At 40.8% G+C, this 19,827-nt stretch overlaps 1 gene segment (V, D, J or C); it reads left to right on the top strand.

Annotated features, from left to right (window-relative positions):
- Window positions 1-71: 71 nt before the first annotated feature.
- On the top strand, window positions 72-4,128 carry LOC100618296 (immunoglobulin kappa variable 2-30-like). The segment is given in 3 exon segments: window positions 72-117; window positions 354-707; window positions 3,821-4,128. Coding segments are annotated over 3 exon segments (708 nt in total).
- Window positions 4,129-19,827: the final 15,699 nt, after the last annotated feature.

Consider the following 19,827-nt stretch of genomic DNA (forward strand, 5'->3'; position numbering starts at 1 on the left):
AGGGCCTACAGATGGAGGCTGATAAACATGGTCTGGGGCCAGCAGAACCACAAGGCATGAGACACTGCAAAATGGAGGCCCCGTCCCAGCTGCTCTTTGGGCTCCTCATGCTTTGGGTCCCAGGTGAGAACATGGGACACCACCCCAGGCAGACACGCCATTTTCCCTAACAGGAGAGCATTCAAAGGGAGTTAGGCTCTTTGGGGGATGTCAGTGCAGTCTCCATGGGATGGGGATTTCTGTTAGGTCTGGGCCATTGGCAGAGCCAGGCTGGCTGGGGGTTGAGCATCCAAAGGAAGGGAGCCTGTGCTCTCTTCATTCCATGTCCTTCGTCATTGGTCATCCATTCCTGCTTTCGGGTTCCAGGGAAGAAATTGTGCTGGCCTACTCTGCAGCCTCAGTGTCTGTGAGCCCAGGAGAGAGAGTCACCATCAGCTGCCAGGCCAGTCAGAGTGTCAAACACAGTAATGGAAAAACTTATTTTGACTGGATCCAGCATAAGCCTGGACAGTCTCCTCGGCCACTTATTTACCAGGTTTCCAAGCTGGAATCAGGAATCCCTGCCAGGTTCAGTGTCAGTGGTTCTGACAGGGATTTCACCCTCACAATCAGTGATGTCAGTGCTGAAGATGGGGCAGATTATTACTGTGGACAACGATCTTTTCCTCCTCCCACAGTGCTACAGGCCAGAACAAAAACCTACCCAGGCCTGGGCTGGCTGGGCAGGGAGGCTCAGCTGCCTCCAGTACTGCCTCTCCTCCAGCAGCTGCTGGGGTACCTGCTCCCATTCAGGCTCTCTGGGGACGATAGAGGAAAGGGGCTCAGGGGAAAGCCACCGACTAATAGCTCTGTGTCCTGCTGCTCCCCAGCCATGAGCACTAAGATAAAGGAAAGAGCCAATCCCTCTCCCACTGAGCCCCACTAGTACATGTTGGGCTTGAGATACTCTCAAGTTCTTATATAATCTCATTCCCCCCCCTCCCTACTGAAGGGGAAACAGAGCAGAAACCAGAGAGCTCTAGACAGAGGTACCTTCTATCATTTCTCCTTTGTTCTATATTCCAAAGTAATGACTCATGGATATATGAGATAAAAACAAAGTCCACACAGCAGCATAAAGAAATCATTCAATGGACAGAATTTAAATTTTGTTACCATTTCCAATATATTGATCATTCATTCAATCATATCTCCATCAAACCATGTGATCATATGTTTTTCTTCTACATTTCTACTTCCACAGTTCTTTCTCTGGATATGAATAGTGTTCTTTCTCATAAGTCCCTCAGAATGTCCTGGGTCATTGCATTGCTGCTAGTAGAGAAGTCCATTACATTAGATTGTGCCACGATGTATCTGTCTCTGTGTACAAGGTTCTCCTGGTTCTTCTTCTTTAGCTCTCTATGAATTCCTGGAGGTTGTTCTAGTTCACGTGAAATGCCTCCTGTTCATTATTCCTTTCAGCACAATCTTATTCCATCACCATCAAATACCACAATTTGTTCAGCCTTTCCCCAATCCAGGGACACCCCCTCATTTTCCAATTTTTTTCACTGCAAAGAGCATGGCTATAAATATTTTTGTACAAGTATTTTTGCTTATTATCTCTTTGGGGTAGAAATTACCTTCCAGAATGGCTGGATCAGTTCACAACTCCACCAGCAATTCATTAGTGTTCCAATTTTGCCACATCCCCTCTAACATTTAATACTTTCCTTTGCTGTCATGTTGGACAATCTGCTAGGTGTGAGTGGTTTGGATTTGTATTTCTCTAATAATAAAATATTTAGGACACTTTTCCTGATTTCTTTATCTGAAAACTACCTATTCATGTCCCTGGCCCATTTCTCAATTGGGGAATGCCTTGATTTTTTGTCCAATTGACTTAGCTCCTTATAAATCTGAGAAATTAGAGCTCTGTCAGAGGTTTTTGTTATAAAGATTTTTTCCCAATTTGTTGCTTCTCTTCTAATTTTGGTTACATTGGTTTTGTTGTACAAAACCTTTTTAATTTAATGTAATCAAAATTATTCACTTTGTAATATCCTCTATATCTTACTAGTTATTAATTCTTTTCTTTCCCATGGATCTGACAGGCATACTATTCTATGTTCTCCTGCTTCACTTATAACTTCCTTTTTTATACTTAAATCATTTACGCATTCTGAATTTATCTTGGTATAGGGTGTGAGATTTTCATATAAAAAAATAAATAAATTTTCATATTAAAAAAATTTTTCATATAAAAAAATCTCTCCCATACAATTTTCCAATTTTCCCAGCAGTTTTTCTCAAAGAGTGGGTCCTTGTCCCAAAAGTTGGGATCCTTGTGTTTATCATACATTATCTTGCTGAGGACATTACCCCTAGTCTATTCCACTGGTCTTGCCTTCTGTCTCTTAGCCAGTACCATATTGTTTTGATGATCATTGTACACAGAGACTCTTAAAGATACACTTTATATACATATAGGTGCTTTGACACATAGAAATATTGGTAATCTCATCAGTACCAATGAGCTTTGAAGAGTTTCCAAGGATTCTTTACTATTTATTTCATATCCTGACTTTCCAGAAATCCCATCCAGATGATTAACTCAACATACTGAAGACCTTCCTATGATTCTATAAATGTCTGAAGGTTGGAGATCCTAATGCACTATTTAGGGACTCATTCTTGCTATCTGCTCCTCCAACCTTTGTCATTGATGACATAGGTCCCTCATCAGGTAATGACAAACCTCTCTCCACCAAGTCATTGCTGTTACTGTGTGAATCTGCTTACATCCATTATCTTACATCTTTCCATTACTTTTGGGTCCCCAAAATTGAACGGAATCAAATTGGGGAGTGAAGGGGTAAAAGTACAGACTGCTGTATGGAAATACAGGAAAATAAGAGTCAATGCAGAGATCAGCCTTGAGGAGGGCCATTCCATCTCCATGATGGGGTCTGTCCAACATTCTATGCCCAGTGTTACATTAGCCCAGGATTAACTTCCTACCTTCCCAAAATGATTGTGTATTTCCTATACCTTTTGAGCTCATTCTTTCAGCTATCTTTGGAGTTGGCCTTTTCAGTCTTCTTAAACTAATTCTTTACACAAGTAATTTCTCTTTTCTTACGACTTTTTTTTTTGCTGTCTACAGACAGATTTGTTGCCTCTCTTTTTGGCTAATTCTTTGTTGTAGATTCAGAGATGCAGTCTCTTTTGGGGATACAGAGAAGCCAGTCTTATTTATAATTACAACCTGCCATCTGCTGTGGTGTTCCCATGTATCTTTCCAGGTAGGTTTGACAGAAATGAAAGTAGAGAGATCATTTAAGTGTAAGATAACCTGCTCCAGTAACTCCAGCACGGTTTCTGATCTTCAGGCTTCTGGAAATGAAGCTCAGAGCCCAGAAGTGGTTCTTGGGACTGTTTTGCATATTGATATCTCATCAACCTTGCACAAGCACATCCTGAGATATAAATACATCTCCATCACTCTCTGTTTCATTTGGGGTTCAGAGTCCTCTGCCTCCAGAACTACAAAAGACATAATGATGTCCCCATCCCAGTTCTTCTGCCTCCTAGTATTCTGGCTTCAGGGTAAGACCAGCCACAGGCTAACATGGGTAGAAGGTCTCCAAGGAGGTTCCAAAACTAGGACTATATGAGGGAGGTGTGAGGAGGTGGTCTCTGTTGACAATGGGAATGGTGTGTCAGACTCAGTTAGAGAACCTGCTGCCTGAGAGGCAGGAACTTGCTGGGGAATTCACTGTTGTGTTGATTTGGTTTTTAACCTAAATCTATTTTTTCTCATTTTCTTTTTTCCAAGAGTCCAGTACAGCCATTGTGATGACCCAGACTCCAGCCTCCCTGTCTGTGACTCTGGGAGAGACAGTCACCATCAGCTGCAGGGCCAGTCAGAGCATTAGCAACTATTTAGCCTGGTACCAGCTGTCACCAGGAAAACCTCCAAAGAGTCTCATCTATGCTGCTACCTACCTACCATCCGGGATCCCCGCCCGCTTCAGTGGCAGTGGGTATGGAACAGATTTTACTCTCAAAATCAGCCCTGTAGAGGCTGAAGATGTGGCAGATTACTACTGTCTGCAGTATAATCAGTACCCTCTCCCACAGTGATACAGGCCTGAATAAAAACCTCTCCTCGCTGTTAAGCCCTTTAGCTCAGGGCAGCAGCTGCTGCTTCCTCCAGAGCACTTGAGGCAGAGCCACCACATTACCCAGGGGAGAATTGGGCCTAACTGCCCAGCCCTGGGGACTATATCTCCCAGATCCTCACATCCTAGAAAGGGTGAGGGAGTAGAAAAAAGAAAGAGGAAAGAGAACCTTCTCCCTTCTCCTCTTCAGCCAGGCTCACATCCCTCCTAGAAACCCCAGTGAAACTGGTTCCTTCCTTATTCCTGCTCTGCCTTCTCCCTTCCCTTCAGTATCAGGGCTGCTCAAATGACAATCATCAGAGTTCATTTAGGGAAAACATTTGAAGGGTTCCTGGGAAAGAATAGACCTGACATAACTGATGATCTTCTTTCACCCTGCCCTGACAGGCATTGCCAGGATAGGATGCTCAGCCATGCTCTGTAAGCCCCATTCAGTATTTCCCTCCACATTCTGGGAATAGATTCTCCCTAAACCTCTATCCTTGTCCCTGTCATCCCTAGGGTGTCACTAGCTCATTGACCCAGAGCCCTAGATAATCAGCAATGGGCTTAAACAACCTTTATGTCCCCTGATGAGATATTATGGAAGGGGTGAGCGATGATGAGGAACTTTCTTGGAAGCTGCCTTGAACTTTTTGGATATGTCTCAAAAGCATTCCTATTCTATTGGGCCTGTGTCTGATATTCTTTCTTTCTTTCATTTTTTTTTTAGCTCATATCCTTTCTAATGGCCATGGGTTAGTAGAATTGTCTGAATTGCTAGATCTTAGTAAGAATCACCAGGTTTAACCTAATAAGGGTGGACCCCTGCTCTGGAAACAGTCTTGTAAGTGTTCTGCCAAAAGGGTGATTGAAACCATCCCTGAGCCTCTTCAGATAGCACCAAGGCTGTCTTCTTCCATGTTTTCAAAGTCAGGACCTGGTCTGCATTCCAAGCTGATGAACATCTCCTATTGCTAGGCAGAAGTTTCTCCCTTTTTGCTCAATACCAGAGACCCTCTCCTTTCTCTCTCAAGATACTCTGTAACCTGTTACTCACCCCCCTTTTCAGACTTGGCCTTTGTTCCAAGTTCTGGCACATCTATCCTTGTTTTTCTCTCTCAATGGAAATAAACATCTTTTCTGGAGGAGACTGCTCTTTGGACTCATTCAGGCTGAACAGCCACTTTGTCTATCCTTTTTCCATTGTTGGATGTATATGAGTTGTCCATGTAGGTTATGTATTTTCCAATAGGTCTGACACAAGTGGCTCAGAGGATACTATAAAAAGATATCTATAGAGTTCCTTTCCTCTACCCTTTCCCAAAGGAGATTTTAATTCCTATCCCCAGAGGGGGACAAAAGATTGGGGCCATGGGGCTGGACATTTTCTTGTGCTCAGAGTGAGGATGCTAGGCTAAAATTTTATCTCACTTTTGAGTCTAGAAGAAATATATATTTTAGGTCCTGTAGCATACCAGGCATATTAACATCTTGGAAGTATGATTGATGTATTGATATTGTATCTTATGTGTTCATATGCCAGACTCACGGCCATATCAATAATCAATAATCAATAATTATGCATTTCTAATTCTTCAGTGCAAAGGACAAGAGAATTCCTGAGCAGGTCACAGTGTCTTAGCTCACACCTTGTCAGACCACATTCCTTTCCAAGGTGCATGTTGGATTAATCTCTTCCTCTTTGATTTCGTGATTGTCAATTCAACCAATGTTAAAACCTATGCCATATCATGTGTTCACTAATTACCTCCCACTGCACATTCCTAAAATCTCCAATAAAAGTTGGGGAACATGTGCAAGCCTCCCTCTTGCCTCTTGCCTTTCTCCATCTTCGACTGTTCTGGATCCTCTTGTCGCTCTAGCTTCTGCTGCTCCTCATGTCCGCTTGATTCTCTCAACGCTGTTGCTTCTCGTTCTTCTCACTAATCCTTTGGCTCTCTGGCCCATGAGAAGTATTATCAGAGCTCGTGGCTCCCCTCATGTTTTCTTGTTTCTCATCCTTCTAATTATTCCTCTTGTTATCTTGCTCATGAGAGATATTAATGGAGCTCAATGCACCCCACGTCTTTTAACTTGCTGTGTCTGAGTCTTTTTTCCTGCATTTCTCCCTGAATCTCTATTATATTTTCATCCATTTTTCCTCTAGCCTCCATTCTCCTTCTCAGGTACCCACACGTAATTTGTGTAGGAACTGAAGGCGCTTCCAACAGGTCCATATTTAGAAACTGATTCCTATCCCTCACTGGGAATGTGTATCCCAAGTTATATATGGAAGTCTTGTTTTCCTTGTCATAAAATCTCAATCATACAAATTCCAAGCACTTTAATCTGCTACTCAATTTAGCTGTCTTTCCACTATCATCCATTTGAAAAGAGATATCCAACGCTGGGCTTGTTGCTGGAACAAGATTAATATGAAATTGGGAAACATTTAATAAAATAAATGAAAGTACAACAACATAAATAATAGTAATTTGTAGTTTTCTGAATCAGCATGTAACTAGCAGTGATCTTTACTAATGGCTTAGTGGTCTTTTCTATTTGATTTTGTTAAGTGCTGCAGTCAACTATGACTTTTACCTAGGGAAATTCCCATTCATTCTCAAACAGTGGGGACAAGGAGGTTGGGGATTACCCCAGTAATACATCCTGATCATCCTTTTATGGCTCTAGAAAATTAAAAAGTGGTGAGAAAGTCCCAGGGAAAGAACCTGAGGTAAGAACCTAGAAATAGGATTATATGGAACCTATTCCTCTGGAGGGCAGAGATTTTATTCATCAGACTCCTAAATTCTCAATCTTTCATCCTCTTTGCACGTTTTTTTACAGAGAGCCAGTGCAATCTGAGTGGAAATGGAGCTGAACATGGATTATAGGCCATTAATTGGTCATTTCTGAAGTTGATATTTTCTCTAGATTAAGATGGGAAACTGAAATTTAGGGCCTGAAGCTACAATCAAGGGGCTGGGGAGAAAGAAAAGCATTATAGCAAAATCAGTCCAGTGGAGCAAGGGAAAAGGAAATTAAATCAACTCTGATATTCCACACACCTGGCAAATGAGAAAGATGGTAAAAATGGAAAGAGTTCATATGGAACACCTGCAGATAAGAAGGAATTGAATAAAATATTTTTGGAGCTGGGACAATCAAATTATATGAACAGTTCATTTAACTGTTCAAGCCTCTGGCATGAACCCTTAGCTAGTACATAACCTCCAGACCCATCACTGATCCCACTGTAAGTAACACATCTCAGAAAATTCAAAGATGGCATCATTCTCACTGAGTTGCCTATTCCACTTTTATATAGATAATCTGAATTTCCACCTTTGTAACTTCTATCCCCCATTCTATACTTTCAGAACCAACATTCTTATATCCTGCAATTTTTCTAAAGTAAAGTATTTCATCTAGTTTTTTAGTTGATTCTCTAGAATTCTCCAATACACCATATTATTTGCAAGGAATGGTAATTTTGTCTCCTCATTGCCTATTCCAATTATTTATATTTCTTTTGTTTCTTTTATTCCTATAGCTAGCATTTCTAGAACACTACTGAATAATAGTGATGATAATGGGTATCCTTCCTTGCATCATCCCTGATGTTATTGGGAAGACTTAATCAGGGCAAATATGTCTAAATTGCCCTCTTCCAAAGGACAACTGTAATAATACTTGAATATATAACTTTCATGTTCTCCCCAAGTCTTTGCATTCCCAAAGGCTAAGCATCATCAGGTTTTTTCAACTGAGCCTTAATAGACAAGGATTGACAGTCCTTCACCAATGCAATAATTTGCTTACAAAAATGCTCCAGCTTATCAATATCCTGCTTACAGCAAGAAGCCCAGAATTGAATACAACACAGATGAGATCTGGTAATGACAGTGTGGAAAGATAACCAACTCCTTATTCCTGGAAGCTGGGTCTCTATTTTGCAGTACAAATTTTTGTTAGTTTTCTTGGCTGCCAAATTAAATTGACGATTTATATTGAATTTCAATCCATTAGTTCTTTGAGACCTTTTTCATATATCTTTCTAACCATATCTTCCTCATCCTATACTTTTAAAGTTGACATTTTGTACCCAACTATAAGCTTTTACATTTATTGCCATTGTAAAAATAACAAAGAAGTGGACAGTAAGTAAGGAGGTGTCCATCTATTAGAGAATGGCTGAATAAATAATGGTGAATGGAATAGAATCTTATGATGTCCTAATGAATTATGAAATGGATGATTTGGGATCAACTTGGGAAGACATGCATGAACTGATAAAGAGTGACCTGAATAATGGTGATGCATACTACTTACTTCTTGACAGGGAAAAGTAATAGATTCAAGGCAGAGAATAAGGAATCTATTTCTGGGTACAGACAATGTGGTCATTTGTTTTTCTTGACTATACATATTTGTCATGAGGACTTTGTTTTCTTTTTATCTGATATTGGAGGTAGGAGATGAGGGGGTATAAAAATAGAGAAAAAGAAGCAAAAAGAAAATAAGGAAACAGTGTCACCGATACATCTTTTTTAATGCAGAAAAGTTACCAGTAAGAAGATCAGAAAGAAATTGAAACAAGGATAGTTTTGAAAGTTATGAGTTGAACTTATTATATGCATAAAAACAGTCTATACATAATAGAAATCTGCATTGTCATGGGCAATCCTATTTTCACATTTAATTTATATTTAGAAATGCTTATTTATTTAGTGCTTTATTTATTTCACTTTACATCTCTTCATTGGTCTTTCAATGATGGTTGGTCTTTCAGTGATGGTTCATGAAGAAGTAGCAGCCTCATGAATCTTGGAATGATCTAAAGTTAAATTTTAGACACCATTTCTATTTTCTCTAAATATATTTCTAAATTACATTTATGTGTTTTATGGGAATCTATGGGAAATATTATTTGTGAAAACTTTGGAAATACTTATGTGATAATAATGGTAATCAGAGATTGTGAAAATGAAGGTATTGGTAGACAGGTTAGTTTAGGCAAGAAGGAAATGTCTTTTTTTCTCCAGGATAAGTATATGAAAGGAGGAGGCTGGTGAGGAGACTGAGAATCTTAAAAGACAAAAAAGAATGGATTCTTGCTTGTTTGGAAAGTTTGGTAATCTCATCAACCCCAATGAGGATTGAAATTCTTCCAAGTCTTCCCTCGCATATAATTCATATCCATGACCTTCCAGAAGTCTCATGCAGAATATCAACTTAACAAACTGGAGAACTTCCTCTTAGTTTTTAAATTTTTTAAATTTTTAATTAATTTATTTATTTGAAATTTATTTAAAATTTAAAATTTTATTTTATTTTATTAAATTATTAAATTAAATTTAAATTTCTGAAGGCTAGGAAAATAAGAGTTCCTGGCTCTTTATCTAGGGATTCTCATTCATGCTAGGTAATCCAACTTTTTCTGATGAGTTATGCCCCTCATCATGTAATGACAATCCTCTCACCAGTAATTCATTGATGATAACATGCAAATCTGCTTACATCCAGGAACTCACATCTTTCCATTGTCTTTAGGTCTCCTGTAATTGAATTGAATCAAATTAGGGAGTGAAAAGGTTAAAGTACAGGTTATTGTGTGGAAATCACAGGAAGATGGGAGTGAAAGCAGAGATCAACCTTCAGGAAGATTACTTTCATTTCCTCAGTGTTCTATCCAACTTTCCAAGCCCATTGTTCTGTCAGCATAGGGTTTACTTCCTTACTCCCCAAGGTCTTCCCTTTCTAAGCCTGTTCATTCAACTGTCTCTTCTTAAACTAATTCCTCACTCTGGTGATTTTGCTTTACTAATGACTTTTGCTATCTATTGTCCAGATCTCTCTCTCTCCTTTTGGCTGAGTCTCTGCCTTCTACTCAGCAGAGTTCATTTAAGAATGATTTAACACACTCTAATAAATCCAGTATAGAGTCTGACCTTCATTTGGCTTCTCAAATTAAGCTGAGAGGCTGGAGGTAGTTCTTGGGGCTGTTTTGCTGATCAAGCCCCACTCTCCTGACTTGAGGGGCAGCAGGAATGGCCCTCCTGTTGCTGCCACCACTTCCATTGGAGAAGCAGCTGAAAACATGGTGGGCTGGCCGAAGAGGATGTGGTATGAGAAACATGCCAACAGAATAAAATCTTAATTTAAAAAATTTAAATAATATTTAGCCCGGAAAATGAACAGCAGTAGTTTTGCTTGGATTTTATTTATTTATCTTAGTAAGAACTATATTTTGAAGAAAAATTCATTTTATAAATACACTAAGAATTATCTAAATATCACTAATTTCATTAATTACTAAAATATACAGTTGTACTAAACATATGACATGGCACTCCTACATGTTAAAATATCCAGTGCTCACTTTTGAAAAACCAAGATAAGGTAATAAAATGTGTTATAGAGCAGGTGGATTTGGTTTATCCTAGTAAATTTTGCAGATATATTAAAAAACAAACCTAAATGGCTGTGAAGTCACTGGATATAAAGTATTTCTAATTCATAAAGATAATCATGAATACATTTAGGAGATAGTTTATTTTTTGTACATAGGTGTCATTCATCTAAAAGAAACTTTAAAAGTTTAATTAAACTTTAATTCATAAGTTTAAAGAAACTTATGAATCCAGGATATTTGTTTTGCCATTCAGTAAATAAAAGACCACTGAACTAGTAACAACTGGAAACTCATGTTCTAGTTCTGTTCTCCCATGAACATTTACTGTGATTGATATAGGACAAACTATAGATTCCTTTATTATAAGAACCCCAGTAGAAAGGTTTGTAAATAATCTGAGTTCCTTTTCAGGTCTGACTATTTTCCTTGTCATCAAAGCCACTTAGTTATATATTTTTCACACATATTTGTCTTACCAGTCACAAATATTATTGCATATTCCAAAATGGTTCCCTTGACATCTTACCCAGTTGAGTTTTTCTTTTTGGTTTAAAAATCAGTTGTGGAAAAAAAAAGTCTGACTTCAGGTCAGGTAGACTGCAGCCGAACCAGAATCATTGGTAAAGTGATCCTTGCAAATTCAGAATTGGTGTGAACCCAGATCAGGATTAGCTGCCCCAAAGAAAGATTTTGTTTTTAAAAAAGGGAAGTTCTTACTCTAGAACACTGTTTAAGTTTCCTCTCCTCCCCACAATTGAATGGTGGCATGACTTGCTGACCCAGAAATCTCTCTCACCTGGCTTTTCCTGAAGAGAGCTGCCTAAGGTGGTCAACAACAACCTGAAAAGTAGACTCTTCTCCATATAGGATCCATTGAATCTGGCGGGGGGGGGGGGGGGGGGGTGATTGGTGGGACTCTGTCTCTGGTGGGTCAGGTCACAGGCATGTGTCTCTAAAACGTTCTAAAAGGTTTGCCATCACTGCCTTAGCTCAACCATGAGAGTCCATGAAATCACTCAAAGGAGAAATTTCTGGAATGAGAGCCTAGAGGCAGGAGTAAATGGAAGCCATTCCTCTTCTCAAGGTTAGAGATTTATCTATCAGACTTAACTTTTCCCAATATTTTACCCTTTCTTCCAGGATTCCAAGTATCTTTGTTGCAGAGAAGCTGTCAAATAGAACCAGGGTTCTAGAGAGGACTCCCTTATGATGAGAACAGGAGGAACTGTCCTGAGGATGTCAGATCAAAAGATATATTTAAAGGAGAAAAGGATGGTAGTGGGTCAGGCTAGATTGAGAAAGAACAGAACCAGTAGGTCAAATAAAAAGAACTGATCATGGACTCTAGGATATATAGATATAGATATAGATATAGATATAGATATAGATATAGATATAGATATAGATATATAGATATATATAGGTTGTTTTAACAGTTCTAACCTGAACTATCTAAAACTGTGGATTTAAAATTTAGAGTCTGAAACCCCAAGTCAAGTAGGGAAAATGGTATTGTAGGAATCTGTTCAACATGACTATGGAAAGGCAAATTAAACCAACTCAGATATTTTCTCTCCTCATCTGGCAAATGACAAAGATGATAAAGGTAGAAAGAGGTATGTTTGGAGAGATGGCAGGAAAAGAGATATTTGAATAAACTGTTTCTGGAACTGGAAATTGATATAACCATTCTAGAAAACAATTTTAATTATATGAAAAAGACAATAAACTGTTAATGCCCTTGGACCCACTTATTCCTCTTCTGGCAAGAGACCTCAGGGAGCTCAAAGACTGTCTGTCTCAGACTCAGTTTCCTAATTTGTAAAATGAGAGCAATAATGACCATTCCTCCTACCACTCACAAAATCACAATGATGTGATCATCACAGGAGAGAAGGCACTTAAAAGTGTTTGAAACTGACTTCAAAGAGACATCCAAATGCCAGCTGTGATTATTCTGACCCCCAATTCCCAATCCCTAGAGATATAAGGAAACTTGGAAAGATGGGATCAAATTTTTTTTTCTGACAAAGAGTAGTGATGGTACTCTCACTCTTTATTTGAAAAAGAAGATGGATGAGGAATTAGCCCCAAAGAGATCTGGGGTTTCTGGCCTAAAGTCTAATCAACCACCTAGCCCACCTTGAAAGACAATGGATTGAACTCCAAATAAAATACTCATCATCAGCTTTGAAGTCTATCTAGCAGTTTGCTTCTATTTAAACTGATACCAAAACAAACAAAAACAACAACAAAAAACCCTACCTCATTAAGAGATTCTACCATGGAAATGTCAGTAAGTTGGGTCAAATTACACTCTCTTCATTAGCTGTGTAAAAACTGGATCACACCACTTTGGGAGCACTGAAAACCTGCAGTCTTGAGGCTGTCCTGGAGATTCTGGAATAACATAATACTTAATATACTCACTGCAATAAAATCACTCTAGATATTCTCTCTAGAAGTGACACAGAGCCTAGTCCAAACAAATCTGAAGTTAAGAAGCTGGCTAGAAGAATGAACAGAAAAAATGAACCCTGCCAAATGAAATTATTTGTAATGGCAGGGAACCTTAAGACACAAACCTAAAAGAAAATTATTCAAAAATGTCTATAAGCAAAGACACAAAAAAATCATAGCTAGGAAGAAATTAAGATATAATTCCTGAGAAATGAAGAAATCATTTCTAAAGCATTTGAAAATGTTTTTATTAATTAAATGAGATCACAAGGAAAAATGGAAAAGACATGAGAGCTATGGAAGAAAAAACTGGCAAGGGAATTGGCAACCTTGGCATAAAATATACAAAACCTTGCTCAAGCAACAAACCCTTTGACAATTAGAATGTATTAAAAAAGAAGCAAATGACTCCATGAAACAAGAAGCAGTAAAACAAAGTCTAAAGACTGATAAAATAGAAGGAAATGTAAAGTATCTCATAGCAAATGCAACTGATGTGGAAAGTAGATTAAAGGAATAAATTTAAGAATCACTAAATAATATGAACTATATAACAAGCATTTAAAAGAATTTAGACATTTCAAGAAATCTTGGAAAATGAAAAACCTGCCCAGATATTTTAAAACCATATGGAAAATTGTCCCCTCCTGAAAAAAAAACACAAAATGAAAATACCCAGGAAAATCATAGCCAGAGTCTAGAATTTCCAGGTCAAGAAAAATACTACAACCAAAGAGAAAGAATCCAATTATTAAGGAGTCAGATTAAAGATTATGCATGCTGTAACAACTATCACTAGAATGGAAAACTTAGAATACAACATTTCAGAAGGCAAAAGATATGGACAGACAATCTGAGTATAATGCAAAAGGAGGAAAAAAAAGAATTTTCAAGGACATAAAGATCTTCCAAGCATGCTTGCCAAAAAAAAAAAAGAGTTATACTGAAACTTTGAATTTCAAACATATAAAAGAAAAAAACATAAAAGGTAAAAATGAACGAAAAAAAATGATAAAAGGACTCTACAAGGATAAACTGCTAACATTCAAATATGGGGACATGATACATATATTTGCTCAGAAACCTATCATCCTTAGGGATAATAGTGGTAGTCTCTCAGTGACCGAGAATGACTATTGTCTTTGTGCAGTTTCATCTATGGTGTACCCTCATGTGGCTTTGGAGTCCAAAGGCTGAGGCGCAGAGTTTGTGGCACATGGGGCATGGGACGTGTGACAAGGAAATCATTTTAAAAGACTGATATATATTAATTTAAGGTCGCCAAGGAATTCAGCTATGTAATTCCTAAATGAAAACTCAAGTCAGCAGTCAACCTTTTATGGAGTTCCAGTTGTGGCCTGGTGTCAGCAGGCGCAGCGGCAAGACGTCGACGTCGCGCATCTTCAAAGGTGGTGGCGGCATGGTGAATGTGGGTTCGCCAGCTGCTTCTGTCAGAGGCAGCGAGTTCTACTTGCTTTGGTGTCATGCCAGCCCACTTCAAGTTGGACTTTAGCTGATCCTTGAATCTTTTCTTTGGTCGGCCTTGTTTCCTGAGTCCAGCTGACAGTTCACCATAGAATACCTGTCTTGGTATTCGCTGTGGGTCCATGCGGATGACGTGTCCAGACCATCATAGCTGGGTTTGAGGACCAGGACTTCGATGCTGGTGGAGTTCGCTCTGTCAAGGACTTCCTGATTGGTGATTCGGTCCTGCCATTGGATCCTCATGATTGACCGGAGGGAGTGTTGGTGGAATTTCTCCAGCTGTTTCATGTGCTTCCAGTACAGTGTCCATGTCTCACAACCATACAGGAGCGAGCTGAGGACCACTGCATTATACACTTTGAGCTTCGTCGCAGTGCTTACACCTCTGTGTTGGAGGACTTTGCAGCGCAGCCATCTGAGTGCCTGGCTGGCCTTTTGGATCCTGGCATTAATCTCGTGGTCTAGGGACCCATCATTGGAGATGGTGCTGCCCAGGTACTTGAAAGTGTTGACGTTGGAAAACTGTGTGCCGTCGATTGTAATGCACCGCTGGTTAGTTGGCCTCCCTGGTGCAGGTTGGAACAGCACCTCTGTTTTGCTGAGGCTGATAGTCAGGCCAAACAGTTTTGTTGCAGTGGAGAACCTGTCCACAATGGTTTGAAGATGATTTTCTTGGTGGGCCATGAGAGCACAGTCATCTGCGAAGAGAGCTTCCAGGATGAGTCTCTCTGTTGTCTTTGTTTTTGCAGTCAGGCAGCAAAGGTCAAATAGTAAGCAATCCAGTCGGTATTTGATGTAGACGCCCAGGTCTAGATCCATCACAGCATGTCGTAATACTTGGGTGAAAAAACGGTTGAATAGTACCAGAGCAAGGACACAGCCTTGTTTCACGTTGTTGGAGATGTTGAATCGATCAGAAGTCTCTCCACCAGATAGGACTTCCCCTGTCATGTCGACATGAAAGAGCTGGATCAGTTTGACGAATTTTGGTGGGCAACCGAGCTTGCTGAGGATCACCCACAGTGCGTCCCTGTTCACTGTGTCGAACGCCTTTGTCAGGTCTATGAAGACAATGTAGAGACTCAGATTCTGCTCAAGGCATTTTTCCTGCATTTGCCTCACCATGAAGACCATGTCGATGGTGCTGCGATCTAGTCGGAAGCCACATTGTGATTCAGGCAGGTTCTGCTCTGAGACAGATGACAGGAGTCTGTTGAGTATAACACGGGCGAGGATCTTTCCAGCAGTGGAGAGTAATGAGATGCCTCTGTAATTGTCACAGGCTGCTCATTGTTCTTGTATAGGGCTACAATGGAGGCATCTCTGAGTTCTGGGGGCATGTCTTCCTCTTGCTGGTCAGCACTATGTGGAATGCCTGGAGCGCCTTTCCATGTAAGGCCTTGTACACCTCAGTTGGGATCCCATCTTTACTGGGTGCCTTGCCTGCCCTCATTTGTTTAATGGCTTTTTGGACTTCCTCTATTGAAGGAGGGATGTCAAGTTGTTCAATGGTGCGGTGTTGGTGGATCTGGTCAAGAGACCTTTGGTCGACTGAAGAGAGTCAGTTGAGAAGCTGACTGAAGTGTTCTTTCCACCTGTTGCTGATGCCTTTTTTATCTTTTATGAGAGTGTCACCGTCAGAGGATAGCAAGGGAGTAGTAGTGGGTTTTAATGGCCCATAGATAGTCTTGAGGGCACTGAAAAATTGTTTGTAGTTTTTCATATCAGCAAAACGCTGTATTTCTTCTGCCTTTTTTTTCCCACCATTGGTCTTGCATCTTCCTGATCTCACGCTGTGCCGTGGCTTGAAGAGACTTGAACCTGTCCTTTTTAGGAGCAGAGTTTGGGTTATTTTGCCACTCCATAAAAGCTTTGTTCTTTTTGCTCAATAGGTCTTCAATAGCAGTGTTGTTCTCGTCAAACCAGTCCTGGTGGTTGTGTTGTTTGGGGCCTAGGACTGCCTTTGATGTTTCCTTTACTGTGTCTCTGAACTGGTTCCCTTTCTCGGTTGAGCTTCCAGTGAGTGGTCCCTTGGCAGACAGCCTGTTGTCCAGGCAGGTCTGGAATGTTTGCAAATAAGATGGATCTCTAAGATGACTCATGTTGTAAAATGTGTGAACTTTCTGGGCACGTTTTGGATGGCGAGGCGCAATGCACATTTGAAGAGTTGCTCTAACCAATCTGTGGTCTGTCCAGCATTCAGCTCCTCTCATGGCTCTGGTGATCTGTACATCCTGGATGTCTCGCCGTCGTACAATGATGTAGGCAATGAGATGCCACTGCTTTGATCATGGGTGCATCCACATTGTTTTATATTTGTTCGCCATTCTGAACACAATGTTTGTGATGGTGAGTTCAAACTCTGAGCATTTGCTGAGTAGCAGTAGGCCGTTGTTGTTTATTTTGCTCACGCTTTGTTTGCCGAGCACTCCTTTCCATCTCTCATGGTCCTGGCCAATGCGGGCATTGAAGGCTCCCAGTAGTATCATCTTGTCATTTGTGAGCACTGAGTGCAGGATGGCACTCAGGTCAGAGAACTGCTTGATGGTCTCCTCTGTGCTGGTCAGTGTTGGGGCATATGCGCTGATGATTGTGGCATACCGGTCTTTGCTGAGAGGCAAACGGATCTTCATGAGCCTCTCGCTGATGCCCACAGGCAAGTCTGGCAGCTGTTTAAGCAGGTTGGTCTTGATAGCCAGGCCAACACCGTGGATTCTGTGGCTCTACCTTTCCAGAAGAAGGTGTATCCAGTGGTGGGTTCGCTGAGTGATCCCTCTTCTGGTAAGCGTGTTTCGCTTAAGGCTGCGATGTCGATGTTGTATCGCGCCACTTCTTTGCCCATTAGAGCTGTTCTTCTCTCAGGTCCTGGGGTATTCTCTCTATCAAGTAATGTCCTGATGTTCCATGCTCCTAGTAGGAGTTTCTTTGTATTTTGTTTTCTTTGATTTCGACCACTTAAAGGGATGACCCACCAGACGTGTGCTGACCAGGTGTTTGTAGGGCAGGCAATGTTTGGGACATCTTTTCTAGTCCCCTCCCTTGATTAGGGTGAGCAGTGTTGTCTTAGAGAGGGCTGCTCAGTCGCCCAGGATGCTGCCGAATGTCCCTGCTGCCCACAGGGCCGAGCAACCACTGGTCCGTGGGCCGCCTACGTGCAGGATCGTGACTACAACTGCCAGTGGTCACCTCCACCTGTTGCATCGTCACTCCCCCATCGCCGCAGGTCTTGAAGAGGGTGGGCGGGGTTAGGATAGATGAGTGTGCACAAAGATACTTGTGCGTGAAGGAGATTTAAGTGGAAAAGTCGATGCACAGAGACAGTCCCACTCTCTCGGCGTTGGAAGCCTGGGTCCAGTGTCACGAAAAGTCATTACTTCTGGAGACTTCTCAGCGGCATTGGATGGCCGTGTTGTCTTTTGTGCTCCAAAATGCCCTAAGCACTCCACAGTGCTTTGCTGAGTTGCCATCTCAGCCGTTGAAGCTTCTTGTTGGTTTCTTCTGCCTGTTCTGCCGAAACAGTCTTCAAATGCTGGGTGAGCAAAGCCCTGGTTCACCAGGGGTCTATGACCCAATGGTTACCTCACAAGTTTTAGCCGGCCTGTTGAAGACATTGACCGGGGTGTGGCTACTGCCGCATGCTAGCAGCTACTAGGAGCCACAAGTGAGAGCTGGGTGTCAGGTGGGGGTCAGAGGCTGGAGAGCTGCCCTAGGAGGGCATGACAAGCCCTTCTTACCAGAAATACTACCCCTCCCTGAACACCCCATATACCCCATGGACATACGAGATTAAAAAAAAAATCCAAGCAGCAGCATAAAGAAATCATTCAATGGACAAAATTTAAATTTTATATCCTGGACCTATTTTCTCTGACCAGATTTCTAAATCAGATTTTTAACCTCATTTTTAATCTATTCAAGCCAAGGAGCCATGAAGAGATATCTCTAGAGTCTCCTCACAAACCTTTGTCAAAGGGAGCCTTCAATTTCTTCAAAGGAGGGGAGTAGGAGATTGCTGCCTGGCAGCTGACCACCCTGCTGTCCTTGGTGAAATGGTCCCAGATTAGGATTAGCATGATCCTCCACACCTTCATAATATTTGTGTAAATGAACTAATTTTTTAAAGTCTAAGCTGAGCTGCTGATTCTTGCACCTTACAGGGTGAGGAGTACCTAAGGTCTATATAGCCAAGACTTAAGTCCCTTCCCACCAAATTCCAGGTCCACAAGGACCATATAGAGTACATATCAATAATACTCTCTATCCAAGACAATAGTAAACAGAAAAGAGTGTTGAAACAGATCTAAATATGCCAAATAACATAAAACTTGAATAAGCTTCCTTGTTCAGACCGAAATTTCTCATTTGAACTAAGAGAGCAGCCGAAATATCACACAAAAGGAAAATTCTCCAAAGTCTCTAGGTTGAGATGCTTGGAAGAAGGACATGATTGAGGAATTGCCTCACAGAATCCTTCTCTGCCTTTCACTGCCCTTAGGAAAAGCACTTGGACTGAGGAAGGGGCAGGTACTTCTTTTCTTTTACATTATTGACAAGATGACCTCCCTGTCATTTTGATAACTGGACACACAAAAGGACAGGTACTGGACTCTTCCCTTTTGAGACAGGAGAGTTCCTTGTCCCAAAAGATGCCAGGATGCCTTGTAATGATCAAAAATCATTAAAGAAATTATTTTTCTTATACATTTGTGGTTATTTTGGGAATTCGAGTTCCTCCCATTTCTTTTTCTTTCCTTCATTCTGTACAATGTTTGTATCTATGTTGGAGGAAAATCTGAAGCCAGTGCTGGGTAATCAGGAGGCTCCTTCCAGCTAGAAAAAGGGAGTTCAGTTTCCCTCTCTTCCCTACCAAGATGAGGTTTAGAGTCACACTGGAACCCTCTTCTTTCACTCTCTTCCTCTTCCTCTTCTAAATAAACCATAGCAAGAGTCAGACTCAGTGCCCTGGAGATCTCTGTCAAAGAAGACAGGATGGAGAGAAATACACCAGAAGGTACTTGGCCTCTCCCACCACCCAGCAGGAAGGTCACACCTCATATCAGAAATAACTCATTTCCTTTGAGATGGGGTTGCAGAGTTAGTTCATCAAGATCATGCATTCGTAGAGTTGACCCAGCCTTCAGGAAAACATCTGAAAGTCTCTTATGCTCCCTTTTCTGACAAGATGAAGGAAAGTGGGACAAAAGGTCAGAGAGTTCTATGGATTATAGAATATGACTCAATGCAGTCAGGAATTATGTCAATTTTCAAAGGAGGGTTCAATTAGAGGACTCAGGTTCTCAGCCTTCTATCTAACTA

Source organism: Monodelphis domestica, chromosome 1 (assembly GCF_027887165.1).
Source record: "Monodelphis domestica isolate mMonDom1 chromosome 1, mMonDom1.pri, whole genome shotgun sequence".
Lineage (NCBI taxonomy): Eukaryota > Metazoa > Chordata > Mammalia > Didelphimorphia > Didelphidae > Monodelphis > Monodelphis domestica.